We start from the raw sequence: 21352 nt of genomic DNA, 5'->3' as shown, positions 1-21352 counted from the left end.
TCTTTTCAAAGCGGACTTACCTGTTGGCAGGTGAAGATTTGTATGATCAATAGGTGTTGGGGTTTCGTAGCCATAAGAAGCTGGAGCAGGGTATGGCGAGTAGGTGGAACATGTGGGACTCGCTGTGTATCCAGCCCATTCAGCTGCCCCTATTAAGTTGCTCTCTGAAAAAGATATGAACAAGGATACGAAAGATTGTTAACTTTTTTTTATTAATCCTTGTTTTATTTAAGAAATTTGAAAATATTGGATATATCGGATATATCAATTTTTATTTAAACTACCGTTTTGCCCTAGATACACTTACGATTTAAGCCGAGAGACGGCATAACGTACTTATAATCAAAGTAATGATCGGATTGAATTTCCGTAACTTTCTGAATAATCCGTATCTCGGACACGAAATAAAAAAGAGCTGAAAGTATAGAGGATTCGCCATGGAAATTAGGAAAGTGTCAGAAATGATGTAGGTGGTGTAGAGATATTTAAGTATTATATCTTCTTGGGTTACTTCAAAATCCCGAATGGGTCGAAGTTCCAAATAGCCAAAATCCTGCAAACAGAAATCTCGAAAAGTGAAAATCCCGAACGGCAAAATCCGAATCGGCCGAGATCCCGAAAAGCCAAAATTCCTAATGTCAAAACCAAGAAAGCCAAAATCTGAATCGGTCAAAATCCTAAAAAGCAAAAATTCCGAATGCTAAAATCCCAAGAGCTAAAATCCCGAATGAAAAAACCGAATCAGCTGATATTCCGAAAAGCCATAATTTCGAATACCAAAACCTCGAAAGCCAAAATCTCGAGAATCAAAATCCTGAAAATCCAAAAGCGAGAATCCTGAACGAGAATTCCAGCAAACGAAAATCCGAAAAAGCAAAAATCCCGAACGCCTAAATATGAATTGTCCGTAATTCCGAAAAGCAAAAATTTTAGATTTAGATTTAGATTTAGATTTATTCAATATATTGCTTTTGAGCTTGCACTCTTGAAAGCTTAATACACAAAAAAAAATTCCAGATATACATATAAATAATAAACAAATAAATAAATAAATTGTATAAATAAATTGAATGTAATGTATTGTTGTTGTATGCTGTCAAACTAGTCAAATTTTAGTCATTCCATTGACTTAATACTAATAAGACTAAAAACGTTAAAAGAAAATGTTCATGACCTAATGCTGTGCCTAGAATTCATATGAATTGTCATTTGGGTAGTGTCATATAAGCCTTTTGTAAGAACTACAACGCAACAGTAGCCTCGCGACGGATCTTCCTCAATTTACAATTACCAATTACCATTTTGCAGTATGAACTATGACCCCATCGATGAAGTCTTTGTTGAAAATGGTAATTGTTGAGTTGTAAAAAATTCTTAATTGCATCGGAAGGAAGTTATCAGAGAAAAATCAATTTCTTTTTGAAAAGAAGTTTACATGAATTCCTTTTGTGTTTGGGTGGATTTTTGAAGTTGGTACAAAAGGCGCATTTTCAAGAAGGGTCAAAGAGGACGAGAAGTGAGCCTCAGATGTGCAACAATGAAAAGGAAAAATGGAGGAGTAATTACGTAAAACTGTCTTCACGCGATCCCAAAAAGCATACAAATATCCTTTTTATAGAATTCTTATGCACTACACATGATCATTTTCCTGGATCAAAATTGAAGCTGTTGTGAAAAAAACATGGAAAAATAACAGCAAATGTTAATTTGACACGGCATCGTGTTCATTCATACATATAGTGAATGGGAATAGAACGGCTGGAAGTACAAAAAAAACTGGGTAGAAGTGAGAAGAAATGAAGATTGGACGATATGATTGCACTTTTGAAGTGTGAAATTGATGTGTGTAATATATGAGCTGTCTAATTTGGGCTGATGGAATGCTGTTATTTTTCTCTGCACACCTTCTGCCAAGATCACAATAAGATTTTTATATGTACACTTGCACCCAAGAACCGATCACGCAATCCAATATCCGATCAATTGGTTTGGCGCGCAAAAGGAGGTGCAAATCCAGCTTCTGATTGCCTTTTTGGGTCACAGAGGGCACAAATACGCACATTTTCACATTTTCATCTTAAACAATTTGCATTATTCCTTTTGCCATCATTATTTTATATTCTTGCTACTTACTTCTATGTGAAATTGACGGGGATTTAAAGGGGATGATATATTGTGAATCTTTTCTGAGAATTACCTTTGTGTTCGATTGCTTAAGGAAAACATTTAGATTTTCATTAAGAACTTCGGTCAGATTTTCTGTGCCTCGTGCACTTTTATCGCGTACGAAACTTTAATGCAATGACTTCTTTCTGTCAGAGGATACAATATTAGTGAACAATATTTAATTCCCGACCTGAAATTCTCAAGGGAAACCTGGGAAATTAAAGAAAATAAAATTGTGTAGCTTCATTGTTTAAAAAAAAACTTATGGATACCATATTTTTATTGAGTGTATTGATAGAATGCATCACTTTAAACTCAATTCTGAACAAATATTGATGCTCGTCAATGTTTTGTGCATAATTTTGTATTAAATTGGGTTTAGCGTCCCCAATTTTCTGTAATGTTCCACGCTATAATCCTCTTTTAGTTTCGATGAAATAAAATTGATACATTATATCCTGATAAAGTAATAAATGTAGAGGATAACACGTCTTTATATATTTTTGTTATTTTATTTACATTATGTCGTTCATTACATCTACAATACAGAATATAGCAATAATATCACTATCACAATAAACAATGTCAAACACTGAAATTTTATGCATTTTATGGACTTTTTCTGCACTCTGAACACTCTTTTGCATTTTAGTTTCATGACAGAAGATCAGTAAGTTATCTCAATGCTTGCACTTTCGCTACACTGCAATTAAATTGATAAATGTTAGCTCTCACGAATAAAGTATTTATTCACTATTTTTTTTACCAATTATCCTTACATTGTAAAATTTGGCCCCTTCTATATGTGTAATCGACTTTACTGTACACGTTGGTGCACTGCATGACTTTAATTTATGATGAACATCATTTTTTTTAAACAAATTTCGAGTCAAATATGAATCTCAGATTAGTAAACAAAACAGAATTTGAAAATCTGGCAGCGTCATACAAAAAAGAACACAAGTTGTGTACAACTTGTCTTCACATAATGTTTTCACGACATTGTGTGTACATAACAGCTAGAATATGTAAGATAAAAATATTTTCGGAGTTTTTGACATGTTTTATACATTTTCACTCAAAAATGGATTATAATTACGACTTGTTTATAGACCTAAAAATGTTTAATCGTAATTTTAAGGGGAACTACCAATATAATAACTGGAATTTGTCAAACTAAATGTATTATATATTTTAATAAAAAATAAGTGATATTTTCTGTACTTAGTTAAATTACTTTTCTGGCATACAACGTACATAATTTTCAGATAATATACTTCCATTATGTTCATACATTATATTTTTTTTAGAAATAGCTCGATTATATTGAAAATATGATGGTTGCATTTGAGACATACATTATTTGGATATCAAATATTATAATATTAGATATTTAATAATAGATATTTTGGGAGAAAAGTCGATTATGTAGATGTAGAAGCATTTGAGAATAGGCCTGTATTAACAAAATGTTCAGGAGAGACATTTCTTCTGTTCATTTTTCATAAATAACACTATAAGTCAATACGACAAGCTTACTAAAATTATTACTATCAGGATTAGTTTTTGCTACTTGGGTTTGTTTTATTCAAAATGTACTACATTTTTTTAAGGCTAAGTTCAGCATTGAATAACGTAAAAAAGTAAATATTTTTGCATCAAAAATCATAAAATTGACTATTTTATGGTTGAAAGAGGCGTCATAGTTGTCAAAATCTAACCGTTAAAGAATATTCAATGGTATATTTTCATTATAAATTCGAGGTTATTTCGCAAGATAATTTATTTTCATTAAAGATTTAAGATCTAAAATGAGGATCAACTAAGAATTTCGGTCTTAGATACTATCCCCTTTTGCTTGGATTTGACTTTTAGTTCTTCAGGAGGAGGATACTGTGAAGCACGCACAGAAAATCTCGTCATGGGTTGAAACGTGAGGACAGTTGCTAACCCTCTTGAGGCAATTTAGAGGTGCAATTTGCAAGAAAAAATTGCAATTGCTTGGGCTTCTCAATGCCCTTTCGCACTTAACACATGTACACCTTTATTCCATCACGAAAAGCCAATGTATGTGATGGAATTAAATTAATGTACAGGGCGTTGAGATGATTTCCGGATGAATTGACTGGATGACATAGCTGGAATAACTTTTTGTCCAACAAATTTGTCTGTCCCATCATCAAACAAATACCGCGAAACGATCAATGACTAAATTTGTCTGGTTCTTCCATAAAGTTCCTCATTCCTCTAGCTTTTGGGAGTCTTGTTGGGTGTGTTAACAAAAAGTGCCAATCAATTGGCGCTAAATATCTCGATCCGGGAAACAAGAAATCCTCTATACCTGATTTGTGAGATTCACCGGAAATTCTTTGATTTTTTTTTGGCTTGTTAGCTCTACAAACACACAAATTACCCAATGACCACACACATCTTAAGCTTCTAATGATGATGACTGTGAGATAAGAGAAGTAGAAAAATAAATCACACGTGTAAAATAGCAAAAAGGAAAATAAAATAGCATATAATCGACAAGGTCGTTTACTAACCGAATTATTCTTTCCCAAAATCCTATTAAATGGAAGTAAATGATTTTCGTCTGCAAAGATTTAAGCGCAGACTCTGAAAGGCAGAATAATCGGTAATTGTTTGTGATGACCTTGTTAGAAGCTACCCAAGAAATATTTATGGAAGTATTTATTGTAATGAAAAAGGGGAAATTTTTCTCCTGAACATCTTTTTTAGTACAGGGCTGTTCTCAAATGCTTCTGCGTAATCGGGTTTTCTTTGAGATGGTTCCTGTCACGGCTCTTTGGGGGTTTTGGAAAACGACTAGGGCTAAGGAAATTATTCGTGACAGGAACAATTTAAAAGAAAACTCGATTACACTGAGGCACATTAGAACATCTATGTACTAAAAAATGTTCAGGAAAAAAATTACTAGTTTTTGCTACTTGGGTAGTATTTTTAAAAATTCTCTTTGGGGAATTTTATTTCTATTAAGAGTACCTTGCTCTGCTACTCGGGATTACTATTTATAGAACGTATTATTGCAATTCTTAAAATTTGCCAGAGGTTCAAGAAATTGCTGAGCTTATTGCGTAAATGAGGTTATCTATAATTTTCCAAGATCTCATTAGAATACTCCAAGAAAGTGTTGTTTTCATATCAATTCTGCAAAATACAATGATTCACATTTTTTTCGTGGATTTCTCAATAATATTGACATTAAGATTAATTTCTAAGATTTCAACATGAAAAGGTGATAGAGTTTTCACCAGAAATTCCTTGGCAAAACAACAGTTGTGAAGAATCCAAGTGAATATAGGTTTTAATTGAAAATTCTTCTCTCTGAAGGAGAACCAGGTCCCAGGCAAGAAAAAAAAGCACGAGTGCAGAAGAAAATGATGATGGTGATCGATGAAGCGAGAAATTCAAACAAAATTGAACTCAAATTATTCTAATATTGCTCTTTTTCATTCACTGCTTAATGCAAAGTAATTTTCTTAAGCAAGATCACTTCACATTTTAGCTGTGATTCTATAATCACAGCTATTGGAATGCTGCGGTTCGGTCGACCATCTCCGTTTTGACCTAATATGCATATGAAATATCATTTCGATCATTTATTATTTTGAAAATTATTAATTGCAAAAATTTATTAGATCGGTAGTCCGGTCGACCGTAGTACGTTACCGCGGCTACAACTTGATTTACAGTTGGAGTTTAAAAAATTCGAAGATCGTTTTCGAAAATCAAGGAATACATTTTTAGTTCTCGTTTTGTCCGCGTGATGGTTGAAATGGCTCCGTTTAGTAATAACCTTTCGAAGAGACAAAGCCACTACAAAGCCAAGCCAAACCTATTCGAAAATCTACCGGAAGCCTAACTTGCAAGTTCATATATCCGTTCACGTACTCTCCACTTTAGCGCGGATTGTTCTGCCATTTCGAATTTCGCTATTTTTCACGTTAATTGTCAACAAAGTCAATAATTTATAAACGTTTGCTGCCAAAAGTGAATTGCATTGTATTTATTTTTGCCAGTCTTCACAATAGACCCTCCACAATGGCTTGCATAGAGAGGAATATCTTGTTCGAATTTCGAAGTATCTCTATCTCTACCATCTTGACTGTCTTTCTTCACTTTGTTGCGGAGAAAAACAAACCAATTGGCATTTCACCAATTCGAAATTGAGATTGAAATAAAAATTTAGTAATGTGTTCATTTAGAATAACATTCTGTATTCCCATTTTATTCATGAAAAAATCCGATTTGGAGCAAATTCCAAACTGGACTGTTCTACTCTAGGGCTTTAAAATCGAAAAGTCCTTTTCGAACATTCTAAAAACCCTATTCTTACCATTAACAGGTAGAGTTTGAAAAATTAGAAGATATATTTGAAAAGCCAAAAAAGAGACATTCTTACTTCTTGATGAATCCGCAAGGTGGCTGAGCTACATCCCGTTCGAATTTCGGAAGTGATCATGTGTCAAAATATGTAGGTATTTACTTTGTTGTGGAGGAAAACACAAAGCAACGACACAGATGGAACTGCTTTTGTCCATTATTTAATCACTCCATAATCACTGAGTAACTCTTGCGAGTCTTGTAATATGATGCTTTTTAAATTTTCCCCAACTTCTGAGAAAATTTAATATGAAATTTCGAAATTGCATTTGAATTCAAATTTTTGTTAAAATTTTTCTTCAAATAGAGTTTAATTTACCTTTTATCTAAGACACAATTGGAGAATCAAAATCTATTTCTGTTTTCACCCTGTAACTGTTTTGCGAGCTTTGTAGTATGATGCTTTGTAAATTTTTCCCAACTTCGGCGAAAATTTAGTATGAAAATTCGAAACTGCATTTAAATTCTTCGAAAATCAACGAATTTTCGTGCAAATAGATTTCTATTTACCTTTTATCCAGGACACTATTGGAGAATCAAACTCTACGTGTGTTTGCACCCATTTTCGATTTTGATTATGTAAACTTGTAAGCAGTCGTGGTTAATAATATGATTGTATTTTTAGTTAGACCATACCATATAATATTCCCATTCGCAAGTGGAGTGCATTCTCTAATACTGTCCTAGATAAAAGGTAAATAGAACTCTATATGCACAAAGAGTCGTTGATGATCGAAGAATTCTAACTCAGTTTCGAATTTTCAAACTAAGTTTTCGCTCATTATGGGAAAATTTATGAAATATCACGCTAATAAAAAACTGTTAATTCAATGATTATGAGGGAGTTACATCATAAAATGAGCCTTGTTCATTTAATTTTTCTCACAATAAATAAAATTAGATACATTTTGACATTAAAAGCACTTCGGACAAAACGAGAAGTAAAAATATCTATATTTTGGTTTTCGAAACCAATCTTCGAATTTTTAAAACTCCAGCTGTGAATGAACCAATTATTTATTTTTGACAATCTTTTAAGTTTAGAATCACAGCTCCCATAAGCTCATGCACACTTATTACAAACTCTTTTTTTCCAAACCATTTTTTTTCTTCTTATTGCAGAAATGCAATTGAGTCCCAGGAACGAGTCTCCCGGAGACCAGAGGAAGTTCTTGAAGGAGGACTCAGTGATTGCAAGATGAAGTTTGATCCTTCTGTATCAATTTCATGTCAAAGGAAAATATTGTTGAACAAAAAAGATGATCAAGTGAGAGTTCAAGACTTTTTTTGTTCAAGTATGTGCTAAAAAGTTTGAGAAGTTGTGTGTGGTAAAAAGTGCAGTGCAGTTGCCAGCACGTTGGAAGACAAGGTAAGTTGATACATGGGGATTTTCTTCTTCAATCGCGATTTTTTTCCCATTCGCTTGCCTGCTCAATGATACAGAGAAGAGACACATTTTATGCCACGAAATGCGATCCTCTCTAATGAAATCGTGACAACTTGGATGGGCTTCTGCAGTGACAAATTGCACTGCAATACACTTTGTATTAAGTGGATTAATAATAATTATGCGTAATAGCTGGCTTTTGTGAGATCAATGCAAATTTATTGCAATGCAAGACTTTATGCTCTTTTTTGTGTAATACTTATGATTCTTATTATGATTTTACACCTTAATTTGCATTAGTTTGTCTAACCTAGAAAAGGAGAGCGATTCAAAATATTGCTTTTATCGGTAATTCATTAATTAAAAATTTATTGTGTTTGAAAATAATCTTAAAAATAATCTTAGGATTAGGTAACCCATTGAGTTACCCAAGAAGTATTTTTTTCTTAATACAGTCTTGTAGAATTCTCTAAGGCGTTATGAGAACCAAAATTCTTATAATTTGCTTACAGCATTCTTGGTTCCATCACTGAAACAACTGAAAATGGCGCACTCTTAAGGGGGTCAAGAGTTTCTAAAGGAATGTGATCACAAAATTTTTACTATTTATAATCCAGGGATGCGCAAGAACTGTTTGAAACCGAATAAACGTCAAAATAAGTTTGTCTGAGTAGCATTTTGACCATTGACGTGCAACTTTCATTTGACGTTTGTTCGGTTTTAAACGGTTCTTGATCACCTCTGCTATAATCCTTTTGTGTGTATTAAAAGACTTGTGAAGATTTGGCTCTATAAGGCACATATTTCGCTTCTTGGGGAGGAAGGGGAGGAAGTTCAGGAACCAGAAGTGTCTAGAAAACCGAAAATTCGAAATGAAAGAACAGCCAGTGCTAAAGCGGCGAGTACGTGAAGTTACACTTCATATTTCCAGTCGAATATTGGCTTGGCTTTGGAGTGGCTTTATCCCAAAAAAAAAATCATTACTCAATAAAGCCAATATTTGAAGCATCATTAGTCTCTAGGGAGAAGTGGAGCACCTTTCAATGTGGGGCAGCTTTGGAATTGGGAATTTTCTTCTATGTTCAAATGGTACTGAGCCATATCATAATGTAATTTAGTTTCTCGATATGTTTCAGGAGCCAAATAATATCATGATAAAATTCAATGTTATTCAAAGAGATGGCAAAGCGTTCCAGTTTTGCGGTATTTTCGAAATCATGCAATAGGGCTCTCAGTGACTTAGTTTTTCGCATAATAGTTACGTGTTTACTGATCTACTAGAGATCAAATCGCTTTGTGAATCACAAAAGCATTTTAAAATCAAAAATCGGTAACGAACTGATCATTTAAGATTATTCTGGCAGTAAAACTTTGACTTTGGAAAATTCAAGATGGCGATTGTTTTAGGTAATAGGCATTTAGGTATGCTTGGACGAAATGTTCGCCTGGACCACCTCTAAAACATATTCGAAAATAAATGAAATCGTATCTTTCCGTACAGAAGTAGATCTTGAAAAATTCGAAAATCTATTTGAAGATCCAAAAAAGAGACTTTCTTACTTCTCGATAATTCCGCAAGGTGGCTGAGGTACACCCTGTTCGAATTTCGAAGTGCTTAAGTGTCAAAATGCGACGGTCTTCACATTGTTGTGAGGAAAAAAAAACAGAACAACGTCATTTACTATTCTTGCCCCAGTATTTAATCACTCCATAATCACTGAGTAATTCTTTGGCCAGCTTTTTAGTGTGATATTTGATAAATTTTCCCCACCTTGTTCGAAAATTTAGTATGAAAATTTGAAATTGAATTTGAATTCTTCGCACTTCAACGACTTTTTGTGCAAATAGAGTTCCATTTACCTTTTATCCAAGACACTATTGTAGAATCAAAATCTATTTCTGTTTAGGCTCTATGAGTCGTTTTTTGAGAAAAACCAAAAAACATGGTTTTGGAAAATAAAAATCATAATAATATTCCTTGGATCGATTTATTGGGAGGTTCTCCGAAGATCCGAAGTTCGTATCTCTTTCCGTTTCACCTCAAGATGGGTAACAAGTTTACGGACAGAAAAAGACTATTTAAAAAAGATTGGCCATTTACGGGTACTTAACCGATTCATTAGCAATTGCGACTGATGGAATTGGATTGGAAATTTCAAGACCTTTCCAGAGCATCCAAAGTTATCCAAATCGGTTAAAAATAGACCCTCTAAAGTAGTAAAACCTTTTCCTTCAAAAATTCAAGATGGCGGTTTCTTTTAGGTTATAGGTATGTTTGGTCGAAATGTGCGCCTGGACTATTTCTAAAACATATCCAAAAACAAGAGGATCGTACGAGCGGTTTTTGAGAAAAAGAAAAAAAAAAACATCTAGAGATATCGCTTTTTTTATTGAGAATCACCGAAGATCGGAAGTTAATATCTCTTACCGTAGCTCTAGGACGGTGACAATTTGAAAAGTCTTTCTCTTTAAGTTCGAACAGTAAAATATATGAAAATTCCAATTTCTAAGCTGTCCCACATTCAATGGTGCCCCACTTCACCCTAACTCTTTATTTAAAATTTTAAATTGTGAACTAATTATTTACCCAAAATATTTAAGCTTTCTTTGTCTTAAAACTGATAAGTTTTTTTGTGAATACTTTTAAGATTATCTTGAAAAATTCCCTAGCACTTTATCGCATTTCACGATGAAGAGAGAAATAGTTCTTGTGATAATTTGACGAAAAAATATCAATCTTCCAGCAGTATATTGATGGCAATAATTCAATCTTGAGTACTTTACGTGCCCTGATTGCACTAACATCCGGTGTATTATTGAATTTTTCCAAGCACAGAGAAATCCAAGATTATTGAAACAAATAATAAATGTAGAAAGAACACGAGTATGAGAGGTTAAGGAATAATAACAACAATTTTCACTCATCTCAATGGGTTCAATGATGAGTACACAATCAATTCGCTTTCGGCATAAGCCCTGGACTTGGGTGCAAAAGGGGATCGACAGAGATCAAGAGAATTTGCGTGTGCATGAGAATGGGATTAAATAAAGAATTTGAGCTAAAAAGAAGTTACTGGAAGGTGAGAGAAGATGAATAAAAGGAGATGTATGAAATTACATTATATTGATCCAAATTATTGGATGAAAGATGTTGGGTGTTGAAGGGTTTGTCGCGCAATTATTGAGAAAATAAACACCATTTTAATGTTTAACTTTTTGTAATTAGCACCAAATGAAAAAAATGTGTTGTTCAGGGGTGGGCTCCAAATCAATGTTATAGGCAGCGCACACACATTTCCCGGGGTTTTTGTGGCTGGGATAAAAAGAGGGAGGAAGGAGGACGAAAAATTGGATGTGGTTTTTTTACACCGTTAAACTCCCAATTGAGATTGAAAATTGAGGAAATTTGCTCTATTTAAAACGCCATTCGTTCAATTTCTGCAATTACTGCTTCTACCTTGTTTAATATTAAATTTTCAGAGGATATTTAGGTGAATTTTCCCCCTCTTTTACCCCTGTAATATACCACGCTGTAAGATTCTCTGTATTTAATTAAGACAATCACGAAGTTACTGTGCACAAATTGTATCTTGAGCATCTTGTGTCACTCATAGAGATAATTAATCTAAATATGCTGCATATTTTGCTACAGGAGGAGCTAAATCCAAACGTGGACGAATATCTCTTTCGAAAATACTTTACTTATACAATGTATGTAGCATTTCCATCGCAATATTGACGCATGGTTCTCAATATGTCTCCAACCCCTCCTGTGTTGGCGGGAAATTCTAATTGAGACACAGAGTTGGAGGAGAGTATGATGGAATTGTTAGACTACTTCGTCAATTTGATATTAAGGACAAAAACACATCAACAAACTCTGTTCTTGACATATTTTGTTATTAATTACCTTGGCATGCTTTTATATTCTTGTTGGAGCGCTAAAATATCAATTTTCTACAACATCTCTATCCTATTTTTTCTTGTTTTAAACTACACATAGGGTAAGTGTATTAAATTTCGGCCAGCTTGCAATTCCGGCCATATTTTTTGGTCTTCAAATTTCCATGATTTTTTTTAGTTTTTACATACTCTCGAGATTATACAATGCAAAAAATAACAAAAACTATCACTTCGACGAGCAAGATGATCTGAAGAAAGCATTGAAAGAATTCCGGAAGGGCAAGGAACTATGAGACTGAATGTGGCCAGAATAGGCCACCAATGCTATGTCTACATTTTTATTCATTTTAAAATGTATTAGGAATAATTTTAGAGAAAATAAAGACGATAAACTGTCTACAAGGTTCCAAGCAACACTTCTTAAAAAGAAGTTACAAAAACTTCAATTAGTGTTAAAAATATTGCATTTCAAACTTGAGAATTTGGCGCTTGCATGCAACTATGCAGAAATTTGACACACTTACCCTATTACAAATTTTTGTTTTTTTTTTAAATAATACGAAATTCTTTAAAATCTTTCATCAATTTTGTGGAAATAAAGGTTAGAGATAAATATTTTACTCCTAATCTTTATTTCAAGTTTAAGTTAAAGTCTCGTATAGTGCTTCTTTAATTACAAGATCTTTTAAAAATTTTTACAATTTTCGAAAGATCACCTGAAGCTTTTCTTAGTCGTAAAACCTTGAACTTATCAATAGAAAGTGAATGCCATGTGAAATGTTAATGAGATTTTTCCGATTTTTCAGTGAAAAATGTGTTAGTCTTATGCCCTAGACACACTTACGACTTAAGCCGAGAGACGACTTAGTGGAAAATGATGGAAATGAAGTTTAACCATTATTTCGAATATAATTACGCTAAGCCGTCTCTCGGCTAATCCTCATGTCTGTTAAGGCCCTTAGCCGGTTTACAAAAAGCGGAAAAGGCGAACTAGGCAGCTTTACCAGTTTTAAATTTTGCCTATCTCTCGGCATATGAAATCAGATAATCAGATGTATATTTAATAATCTCTACCAAAAAGAGATTATTGATGCGTTAAGAATAGTTATAAATATTAAGAATAACTATTTACTTTTGAATTTACAAAAAATAAAGCAAAATATTCATTCAATTTTTTTCTCTAACTCCCAAACATACTGGAAATCTCTTAGGAAAAATAAAAGAAAATTCACATTATTGGAAGGCATGAACGTTCGAAGGGAGAGTACATTCCCCTAACCATTGTGATGTGATGATAAATGAACATTCTCTTGAACATTTTACTGTTCTCAAATGCTTTTGCATTATCGGCTTTTCTTTCTAATGGTTTCTGGGGTTTCTGTCTGTACTGATTTCCCCAATTCTTAAAGTGGTCCATAACCGCAAAACAGTCGTGACAGAAACCAATACAAAAAAATTCAATAATGTCGAAGCATTTGAGAACAGTAAAGTGCTAGAAAACATCTTCATTTTTCTATTGAATATCATCAAATGATCATAAATTAGCAGTTTTTCTTGCACTTTAGAAGCCTCTTGAAATGAAATAGAAAGACTTCCTGACTTTGCGTTTTAGCCGAGACACACTACGGGGAACTATAACACACGGTATGAAGATTTTATCGCAAAAACGAACCATGTAAGGAGATTTTCAAGGCTCACAAGTGTAAAGTAGAGTAGGGTAAATATCGAAATACCCTTGTTTGATTGGGCCGTAAGAGCACAGTAAATCGAAAAATTTAAATATTTATGTCATTTAAAAATTTTTAAGATTTCAAAAAACTAAGATATTTTCCTATTATTGGAAAACCTCTCTTTCTCTCAAAACAGTGCATTATCCTTCTTCTCAATGAAACTTTTTGAGGTGAATGAAAGAAGTCTATCAATGAAAGTGTCTCAAACCACAGCGAGAAACCTATGCTTTTTTTTATCCTCCCCCCAGAAAGAACCTTATTGAGTGGTTTGAAACGTATGTAATTTCATTAAATTGAGGAGCCACGAATATGTGGTCAAAACTCCCAATGACCACAAACTTTGTCGAATTTGATTTAATTTGGATCTTTCGTGGGTGAGTTACGCTGGTCTGTGGAAGTTTAGTGTGCTTTACTAGGTTTACCTAATTATAATTAAATTGTTTCCATCACTAAATCGCGTTCGTGTGATTAGATTTTGGTTTTGAGGTTAAATTTTCATTCTTTCACTTTAATTTTGTGATGATTTCCTCGCCGTTTGGCTGATGTAGTTTTTCGATTTTAGATTTAAAGAAAGAATTCTATATTAAACAAGGCATTGTATAATTTGATGTTGTTCCCGTAAAAGGGTTATTTCGTCCAAATAACCGTGTGTATAGAAGGTAATTTGCATCTCGTCAGAGAAAATGAAGACGATGATCCCAAAATGAGGGAAGACAAAGTGGATTATGTGTGGACTTCAGCTTATTTTTTCAACATATTTTTATTTCTATCTCCCCTTTATTTCTTCTTCTTCGGTTTTTCATTGCCGTCTTGTTAATTTTTGTTTTGCAATGTTCGTGCTGGAATATTAGAAATATTGGGGCGGATAATGAGATTTCACCAATTGGACAAATTGCTTTTACCACAAATCCATTAATAATTTATTAGAATTAGATAGATTTGGAACAGTGCGAAAAGAGTGAAAAGTTCCAATACAGGTGATTTTAACAATCATGTTAAAATACCTGACATATCTGTATTTATTTATTTAGCTTTTAAGTTATCTACATTGGGAGTATGAGGGCTCTAAAATAATCCGGGTTAGAAATAAAAGGAAAATACAGTCAGACAAAATGGTATTTTTGTCGATTAAATATTTATTTTTATCGGGTCTTGGAATTTCTGACAAAACTGAACTGGTTCCAATCGGGTTTGAATCGGTAATGGACCTATTCATAACCGATAAATAATTTTTATTCAAAATTCAATTATATTAACCTTAAATTATTATGGGCAATGTTTCGAGTGATTTGTAAATCCGTTGTGAACCGGTAATGAACCGGTTATAAACCGATAAGTAATTATTGTCTGAAAATCAATTTTATTATTCTTAAAATTATTTTGTGAGATCTTTCGAGTGATTTACAAATCGGTTTAAATCGGTTGAGAACCGGTAAATAATGTGAAAGTACTTTTGAGGGATAGCATCTAAGTCACGAGTTCGAGCACTTCGCAAAGCCTTGGACGCTTTGCTACTCCTTTATTTCCTATATTCCTTTAAAGAATCTGACCTATCTATCTGAAAGAGTAAAACGGACTTATGCAAAACGTTTGAGGACGAAACGGATTTGAATTTTGATTTCACGAAATTTTCCTGATCTAGAAGCTAAGTCGAAGTGTCATAAATAATCAAATTTGGTTTGTAAAAAGTCAATTTCGGATAGAACCAAAAATATTGATTTTAGATAGTAGAAAAATAAAATTCGTTCTATGAAAAGTCTATTCTAATGGTGCTGGCACACTTGTTCAATTGAGTGAATTTCAATCGATTGAAATTTTACATCTTACTCTTTCAAACTGTAACTAATTTAAATTTGAAGCTTCAAAGAAGAAAAGAGTGCGAAAGAGTGGGATTGAGATATACCAAAAAATTTAGAAAAGAAGAGATGTGAATTTCGATTTCATGAAATTTCACTGATCTAAAAGATGTGTTGAAACCATAAAAATATTGATTGTAGACAGTAGAAAAATATAATTTAGTCTGTAAAAAATGTAATCACGAATATTTAATAAAATCAAAATTCACTTCCCTTTCTTTCTCAAAAGCTTTGCTTATGTCTATCTCTATCCTACTTTTTCACACTCTTATTCTTCTTTTAAATATCACACCAAAATAAATTTCATTTAGTCCAATTTCAAGTACGAAACCTTATGAAAATCTTTTTAAAAATAAAGGGACGCGAATTTTGTTTTCAAGAGATTTTACCGATCTAAAAGGTATGGCGTAAATATATCTTATGAAAAGATTAATTTTGGTCGACTATTACAATCGCTTTGATCATGAGCAGTATAAATTAAATTAGGTCAGTAATTTCTCCTGTGCATTTTTTAGATCAGGAAAATTTAATGAAGTCTAAATTCAGAATGCTTTTGATAAACGTTTTGTATCATGTCTATCCCACTCTTTGACACTGGAATTGAATAGAAATTGAATTCTGGATCTTAAAACATGTTCCAGAAGCCATAAATAATCAATTTTGGTTTGTAAAAAGTTGACTTGGATCAAAAACACAATTAATTTTCGTTAGTCATGGCTCCGGGACACCTTTTAGTTCGAGAATATTTCATGAAATCATAATTCACATCCCCTTCTTTCTCACATGTTTTTCATATGTCTATCTCATTCTTTCGCACTCTAAATTTGAGTGAGCTAAATTGAATATGTTGTGATGTTTAAAGTAAGAAGAAGAGTGCGAAAGAGTAAGATGGACATATGCATATGGTTTGACAAAGAAAGGGATGTGAATTTAGACTTTTGATCTAAAGGTGTGAAGGAGGCATAAAAAATCGATTTTGGTCGGTGAAATAGATTAATTTTGGTTAGTGAAAGATTAATATCTGTTCTTCTATAAGCAATTAAAATAATGAAATATAACGAATAATATACTTCAGAGGGATAGTTCGTTACTTTAGTGAAATTCCTTAGAGAGAGTTTATGTAGTCAATTTTTGTGAATTTGATAAAGTTGCCGTGGAAAACAATTCGAGCATTTTTATTTGCGCTTTAAAAATGTAGGAAAGAAAATTGACTTACCGTGTATTTGTGGTGCATTTGGTTTATAGTGGTCTTGGCAGTCAATTGTGGACGAAGATGAGGGTAATCCGTTTGAGGAGGATGATGAGTGACTCCCAGACGGTCCCATTGATGCTGCTGTAGGTGCTGAAGGCAATTGATTGGCTGAGGATGTTGGCACTTTCCGTCTATACGGTTCCAATTCTCTCAGGTGACCCGTAAATGGAGCATCGAGAAATGGCCTCTGACCGAGACCCAGAGCACGATATTGATGACCACCAGTTGGACCTAATTTAGAATACAGAGAAATGCAACAGTGAGTTAACAATTTGATCTTCTCTCGTCCAAACTATACCCCACATTCTACACCACAGTCAATTTTCTGCCTATAATTTCCCATCCATTGAACACACAAAATCATTTCCCGGCATTTCCTCTACTTCTTCTCACACACAACAAATTCATCAACAGTCCGGGGATTTGTGAAGAGTCTTTTTGGGCAACAGTTGCATCCTCCGCAATTCAGGTGAAATTCCTAATAATCACACTTTCTGGAATCGGAAGAAAGTTTTGTGGATTCAGATCAGGCTGAAACCTTACCAAATCCTTTCTTGAAATTCTATGATCTTGAATATTTATGATACCATTTGGCTAACTAAAGCTTTTTAAGCTTCAGACGGCGAAAGATTCATTAAGAATTCATAAAAGAATATGGAAAAAATTTGAGTGGTACGACACTTCCGTCATCCGGGGCTTCCAAATCTTCCTTAATGTAAACAAAATGTGAATTTTCAATTTTGAAAATGAATACTAATGGCTCCGGCACACCTTTTAGATCAGGAAAATTTCATGAAGTCGAAATTCGAATCTCTTTCTTTCTCACATGTTTTTCTTGTGTCTATCTCACTTTTTCGCACTCTTCTTCTTCCTTTAAACATCACAACAAATTCAATGTAGTTCAATCGAATTTGGAGAGCGAAAGAATGAGAGAGACATTTGAAAAACATGTGAGAAAGAAGGGGATGTGAATTTTGGTTTCATGAAATTTTACCGATCTAAATGTGTGCGGGAGCCAGAGGCATGACGTTTCCTGTTTTCCATGTTTCTAGCGTGCCGGAAAAACTTTCGAGTTTACTAGGTGTTTTCTGTCAATGTAGAATGAATTAGCAAAAAATACTAATACAAAATAAAAGTCAATTTAATAACGAAGAGGCAACCGAAAACCCAAAACTGGCAACCTACATAGTTTCGGAGATATCTCGTGAAATTCGTACGAAAACGGGAAAAAATTTACACTAAAACTGGTTGCATATTTTAGAGCTAAAGTCACTCCCCTGGGGGGAGCCATAAGGGTCTTTAAGATAAATATTGCATACTCTTAATACAGACTTATTCGTCTGACCGTTATCAGAGCTAGAAGTCAAACGGGTTAAACGTTTATGGATAGAGACTTGAGACATGAGGAGTGAGAATCTTACCATCCACATATCTTGAATATCTTGAAAAATTCGAAAATCTGTTTGAAAAGCAAAAAAAGAGATTTTCTTTTTGATAATTCCGCAAGGTAGCTGAGGTGCATCTTGTTCGAATTTCGAAGTTCTCAAGTGAGCCTAAACAGAAGTAGATTTTGATTCTCCAATAGTGTCTTGGATAAAAGGTAAATGGATCTCTATTTGCACAAAAATTCGTTGTTGTTCGAAGAATTCAAATTCAATTTCGAATTTTCATACTAAATATTCGGTTGGGAAAATTTATCAAATATCACACTAAAAAGCTGGCAAAAGAGTTACTCAGTGATTATGGAGTGATTAAATACTGGGGCAAGAACAGTAAACGTCGTTGTTCTGTTCTTTTCCTCACAACAAATGTGAAGACCGTCACATTTTGAGACTTGAGCACTTCGAAATTCGAACAGAATGTACCTCAGCCACCTTTCGGAATTATCAAGAAGTGAGAAAGTCTCTTTTTTGGATCTTCAAATAGATTTTCGAATTTTTCAAGATCTACTTCTGTACGGAAAGATTGTCGGAATGTGTCGGTCCTCGGTCCTCGCATTGTTGTGGGGAAAAAACAACATAACGATGTTTAGTCATCCTGTCCCATTCTTCATAATCACTAAGTAGCTCTTTTGCCAGTTTTTTAATGTAATGCTTCATAGATTTTCCCCACTTTGGTTTTTTTTTGGCTAAATTGGCTAAATAAATTGGCTAAAAAAAATAAAAATCGGCTAAAGGTCGTGGCTTCTAATAGCTCAGTTGGTAGAGCACTCGTCTAGTTAACGAGAGGTCTCCAGTTCGATTCTGAGTGGAGGCAGGAATTTTTCCTATCTCCACTGAGAAAAAACTGGATGATTTGAGTGTCATTTGCTCTGATTGACGATTTCTCTGTACATAAATGCAATTAACATTGAACTAAAGTTCGTAAAAATTTTCACAATTTTCCCCACCTTGTTCGAAAATTTAGTATGAAAATTCGGAATTTGAATTCTTCGAACATCAACGACTTTTTGTGCAAATAGTGTCCCATTTACTATTTATCCAAGACACTATTGGAGAATTAAAATCTATTTGTGTTTACACCCAATCTCTCCTTTTGCTCTTTAAGACCGCTTTAGAGAATGTATTGCGGGACATTTCGTCTTTATACAAAAATTCTGTTGAATCATTCCAAGCAACGCTTTTTCAAGGACAAGTGCTAAAAAGTCTTTAGAAAGCGTATTTCTCTAGCGATTTTGGTACATTTGACATCGTTGGAAAGGTCTTAGATTCCATGATAAGTTTAAACCGGTTCTAATCGGTTATAAACCGATTATGACCCAGTGATTATTTTTAGTACGAAATTCAATTGGAATATGAACCCCTAATCTATTTTAGGCAAACTTACAAGTTTTTTTTTTAAATCTATGGAAATCGGTTATCGGTTATAAGCCGTTGAACTTAAAAATAAATTACGAGGCGTTTCCTAGTGAGTTATATCGCTAGAGAGTATTAAAGATAATTTCGATATCGGTCAAATTAAGAATCCCAACTACCATAAGTTGGCATAGGTTTCTAATTGCCTTTTGCCAAATATACACCTGTGATGTGTCTGAATGTGTTTTCACCTGATTTGATAGTCGCTTGTGGCAGTTTATTGACCAGAAATTAGACACCTCACCTGGCCACTGTGCAGCAATCCACAGTGAATAGCACCAGGTGAATCCGGGGATTGGGGGATGTGGGGTAAATCACGGGGTGAATAGTGACGGGATAGTGGATGAATAAACGCAAAACCGAGCGTCCGTTTATCTGTGTTTTGTGGACGTAATGAAGAGCAGCGGTTTGATATTCTAATCCCATTTCTAGCTAAATACACGCACTACAGCATTTTCCAGGGGAGCATGGGGATGGATTTAAGGGGGAGAGGGAGTGTTTGGGGCTTTTTAGCTGGAGGAGAGAACAGGAAATAACTGCAGGCACGCAATCAACTAGCCAGAAGCTGTCCGTCGGTCTCTGGAATCCACACAATTGTCCAAGAGATAACTGAATTTTCACGTGAATCTCCTGCACTAAAACACCAAGTGCACAATTTCGCGCAAAATTTAAAGGGACAATTTTGAAGGGGGTGGACAACTTTTCACAACCACGCACAATTTTACTCTCCGGGAGGGTAGGGGGAGGGAATTTTCGCAGTATGCGATTAATGAGGCTACAATCGTTAGCAGATATGAATGCGTGCTCTGGACACATCGGATTATCAATGGAGGTTGGGGATGATATCAAAATATTTTGTACAAATTAACATAATAATATGCTATTCTCATGTGAGATGCCAATGGCATAACTAATTTTGGCGTAAGGATACTCAATTAAATGTTAAATGCGGTGTAATTTATATCGTAACAGCTTCTTGCATTCAAAAGTTATACATTAGCGCCCCTAGACATTTTTGCGACGTATTTATATTTCGAAATGCTACATTTTTAGAGAAAAGTGCTAGATATATATCTAATATTTCTTTAAAGATTCCAGTATTTTTTCTTGATATTTCTGATCTGTTTGACAACTTGTGTGGAAATTCTGATTTTCATGTGGAAACTTCAAATGAATTTTCGTTAAATTTGATTTTATTTAAAGACAAAAATTTCAAGAATAAAAATTAGGAACAGTTGGTAGCGCCATCTGCGGAAGGAAACAGAACCGTCTCGCGGAGAATACTATTACCAGTGACAGTGTCAGTAAATTCTCGTCAAAGAGATGATAAAATTGTGATTGATGATAACAACTTGGCTATAATGGACTCAAGTGAGTCCGACAGCCTTACATAAAATAGAAGAAGAAGAAGAAGAAGAAGTGGATAACAATTATCACTGAACTTGAAATTTCAAATATGAAAAAGAATTTTCGTGGAATTAGATCTAACTTAATGTTGAGAGTCGACCGTTAGGATGATATAATAATAATAATAATAATAATTTATTTCTCTTTTTATTTTATTTTAATTTTATTTCTTATTTATTATTTATTATTACAATGGCGAAAAAGTGTTTACAAGGTGGCGAAAAGTACTGAAACATGCATTGTTGCAGGAAATGTACTTTTTCAACCAGTAACTCAAAAGTTCCCGGAAAGTCTCCTGGTTCAATCCTGGTTCAACCTGGAGTCAGATTTTGGAATTTCGGTCTAAAAACTTTCTTATAACATAAAGAATTTTCTAAAAAACATTTCTA

General features: G+C 33.8%; 1 protein-coding gene across 1 annotated transcript in view; it reads right to left on the bottom strand.

Moving 5' to 3' along the window:
- LOC129806189 (protein lozenge) overlaps window positions 1–21352 on the bottom strand; it is a 53406-nt gene that overhangs the window by 3167 nt on the left and 28887 nt on the right. Inside the window, exons 4-5 of the mRNA XM_055854591.1 lie at window positions 16666–16932; window positions 21–164 (exon numbers count right to left, since the gene is read on the bottom strand). Of these exons, the coding sequence (XP_055710566.1) occupies window positions 21–164; window positions 16666–16932 (411 nt within the window). The remainder of the gene's footprint in view (window positions 1–20; window positions 165–16665; window positions 16933–21352) is intronic.

Source organism: Phlebotomus papatasi, chromosome 3 (assembly GCF_024763615.1).
Source record: "Phlebotomus papatasi isolate M1 chromosome 3, Ppap_2.1, whole genome shotgun sequence".
In the NCBI taxonomy this organism is placed as follows: Eukaryota; Metazoa; Arthropoda; class Insecta; order Diptera; family Psychodidae; genus Phlebotomus; species Phlebotomus papatasi.
The sequence above is the reverse complement of the archived record's forward strand: the minus strand, read 5'-3'. Positions and strand labels throughout refer to the sequence as shown.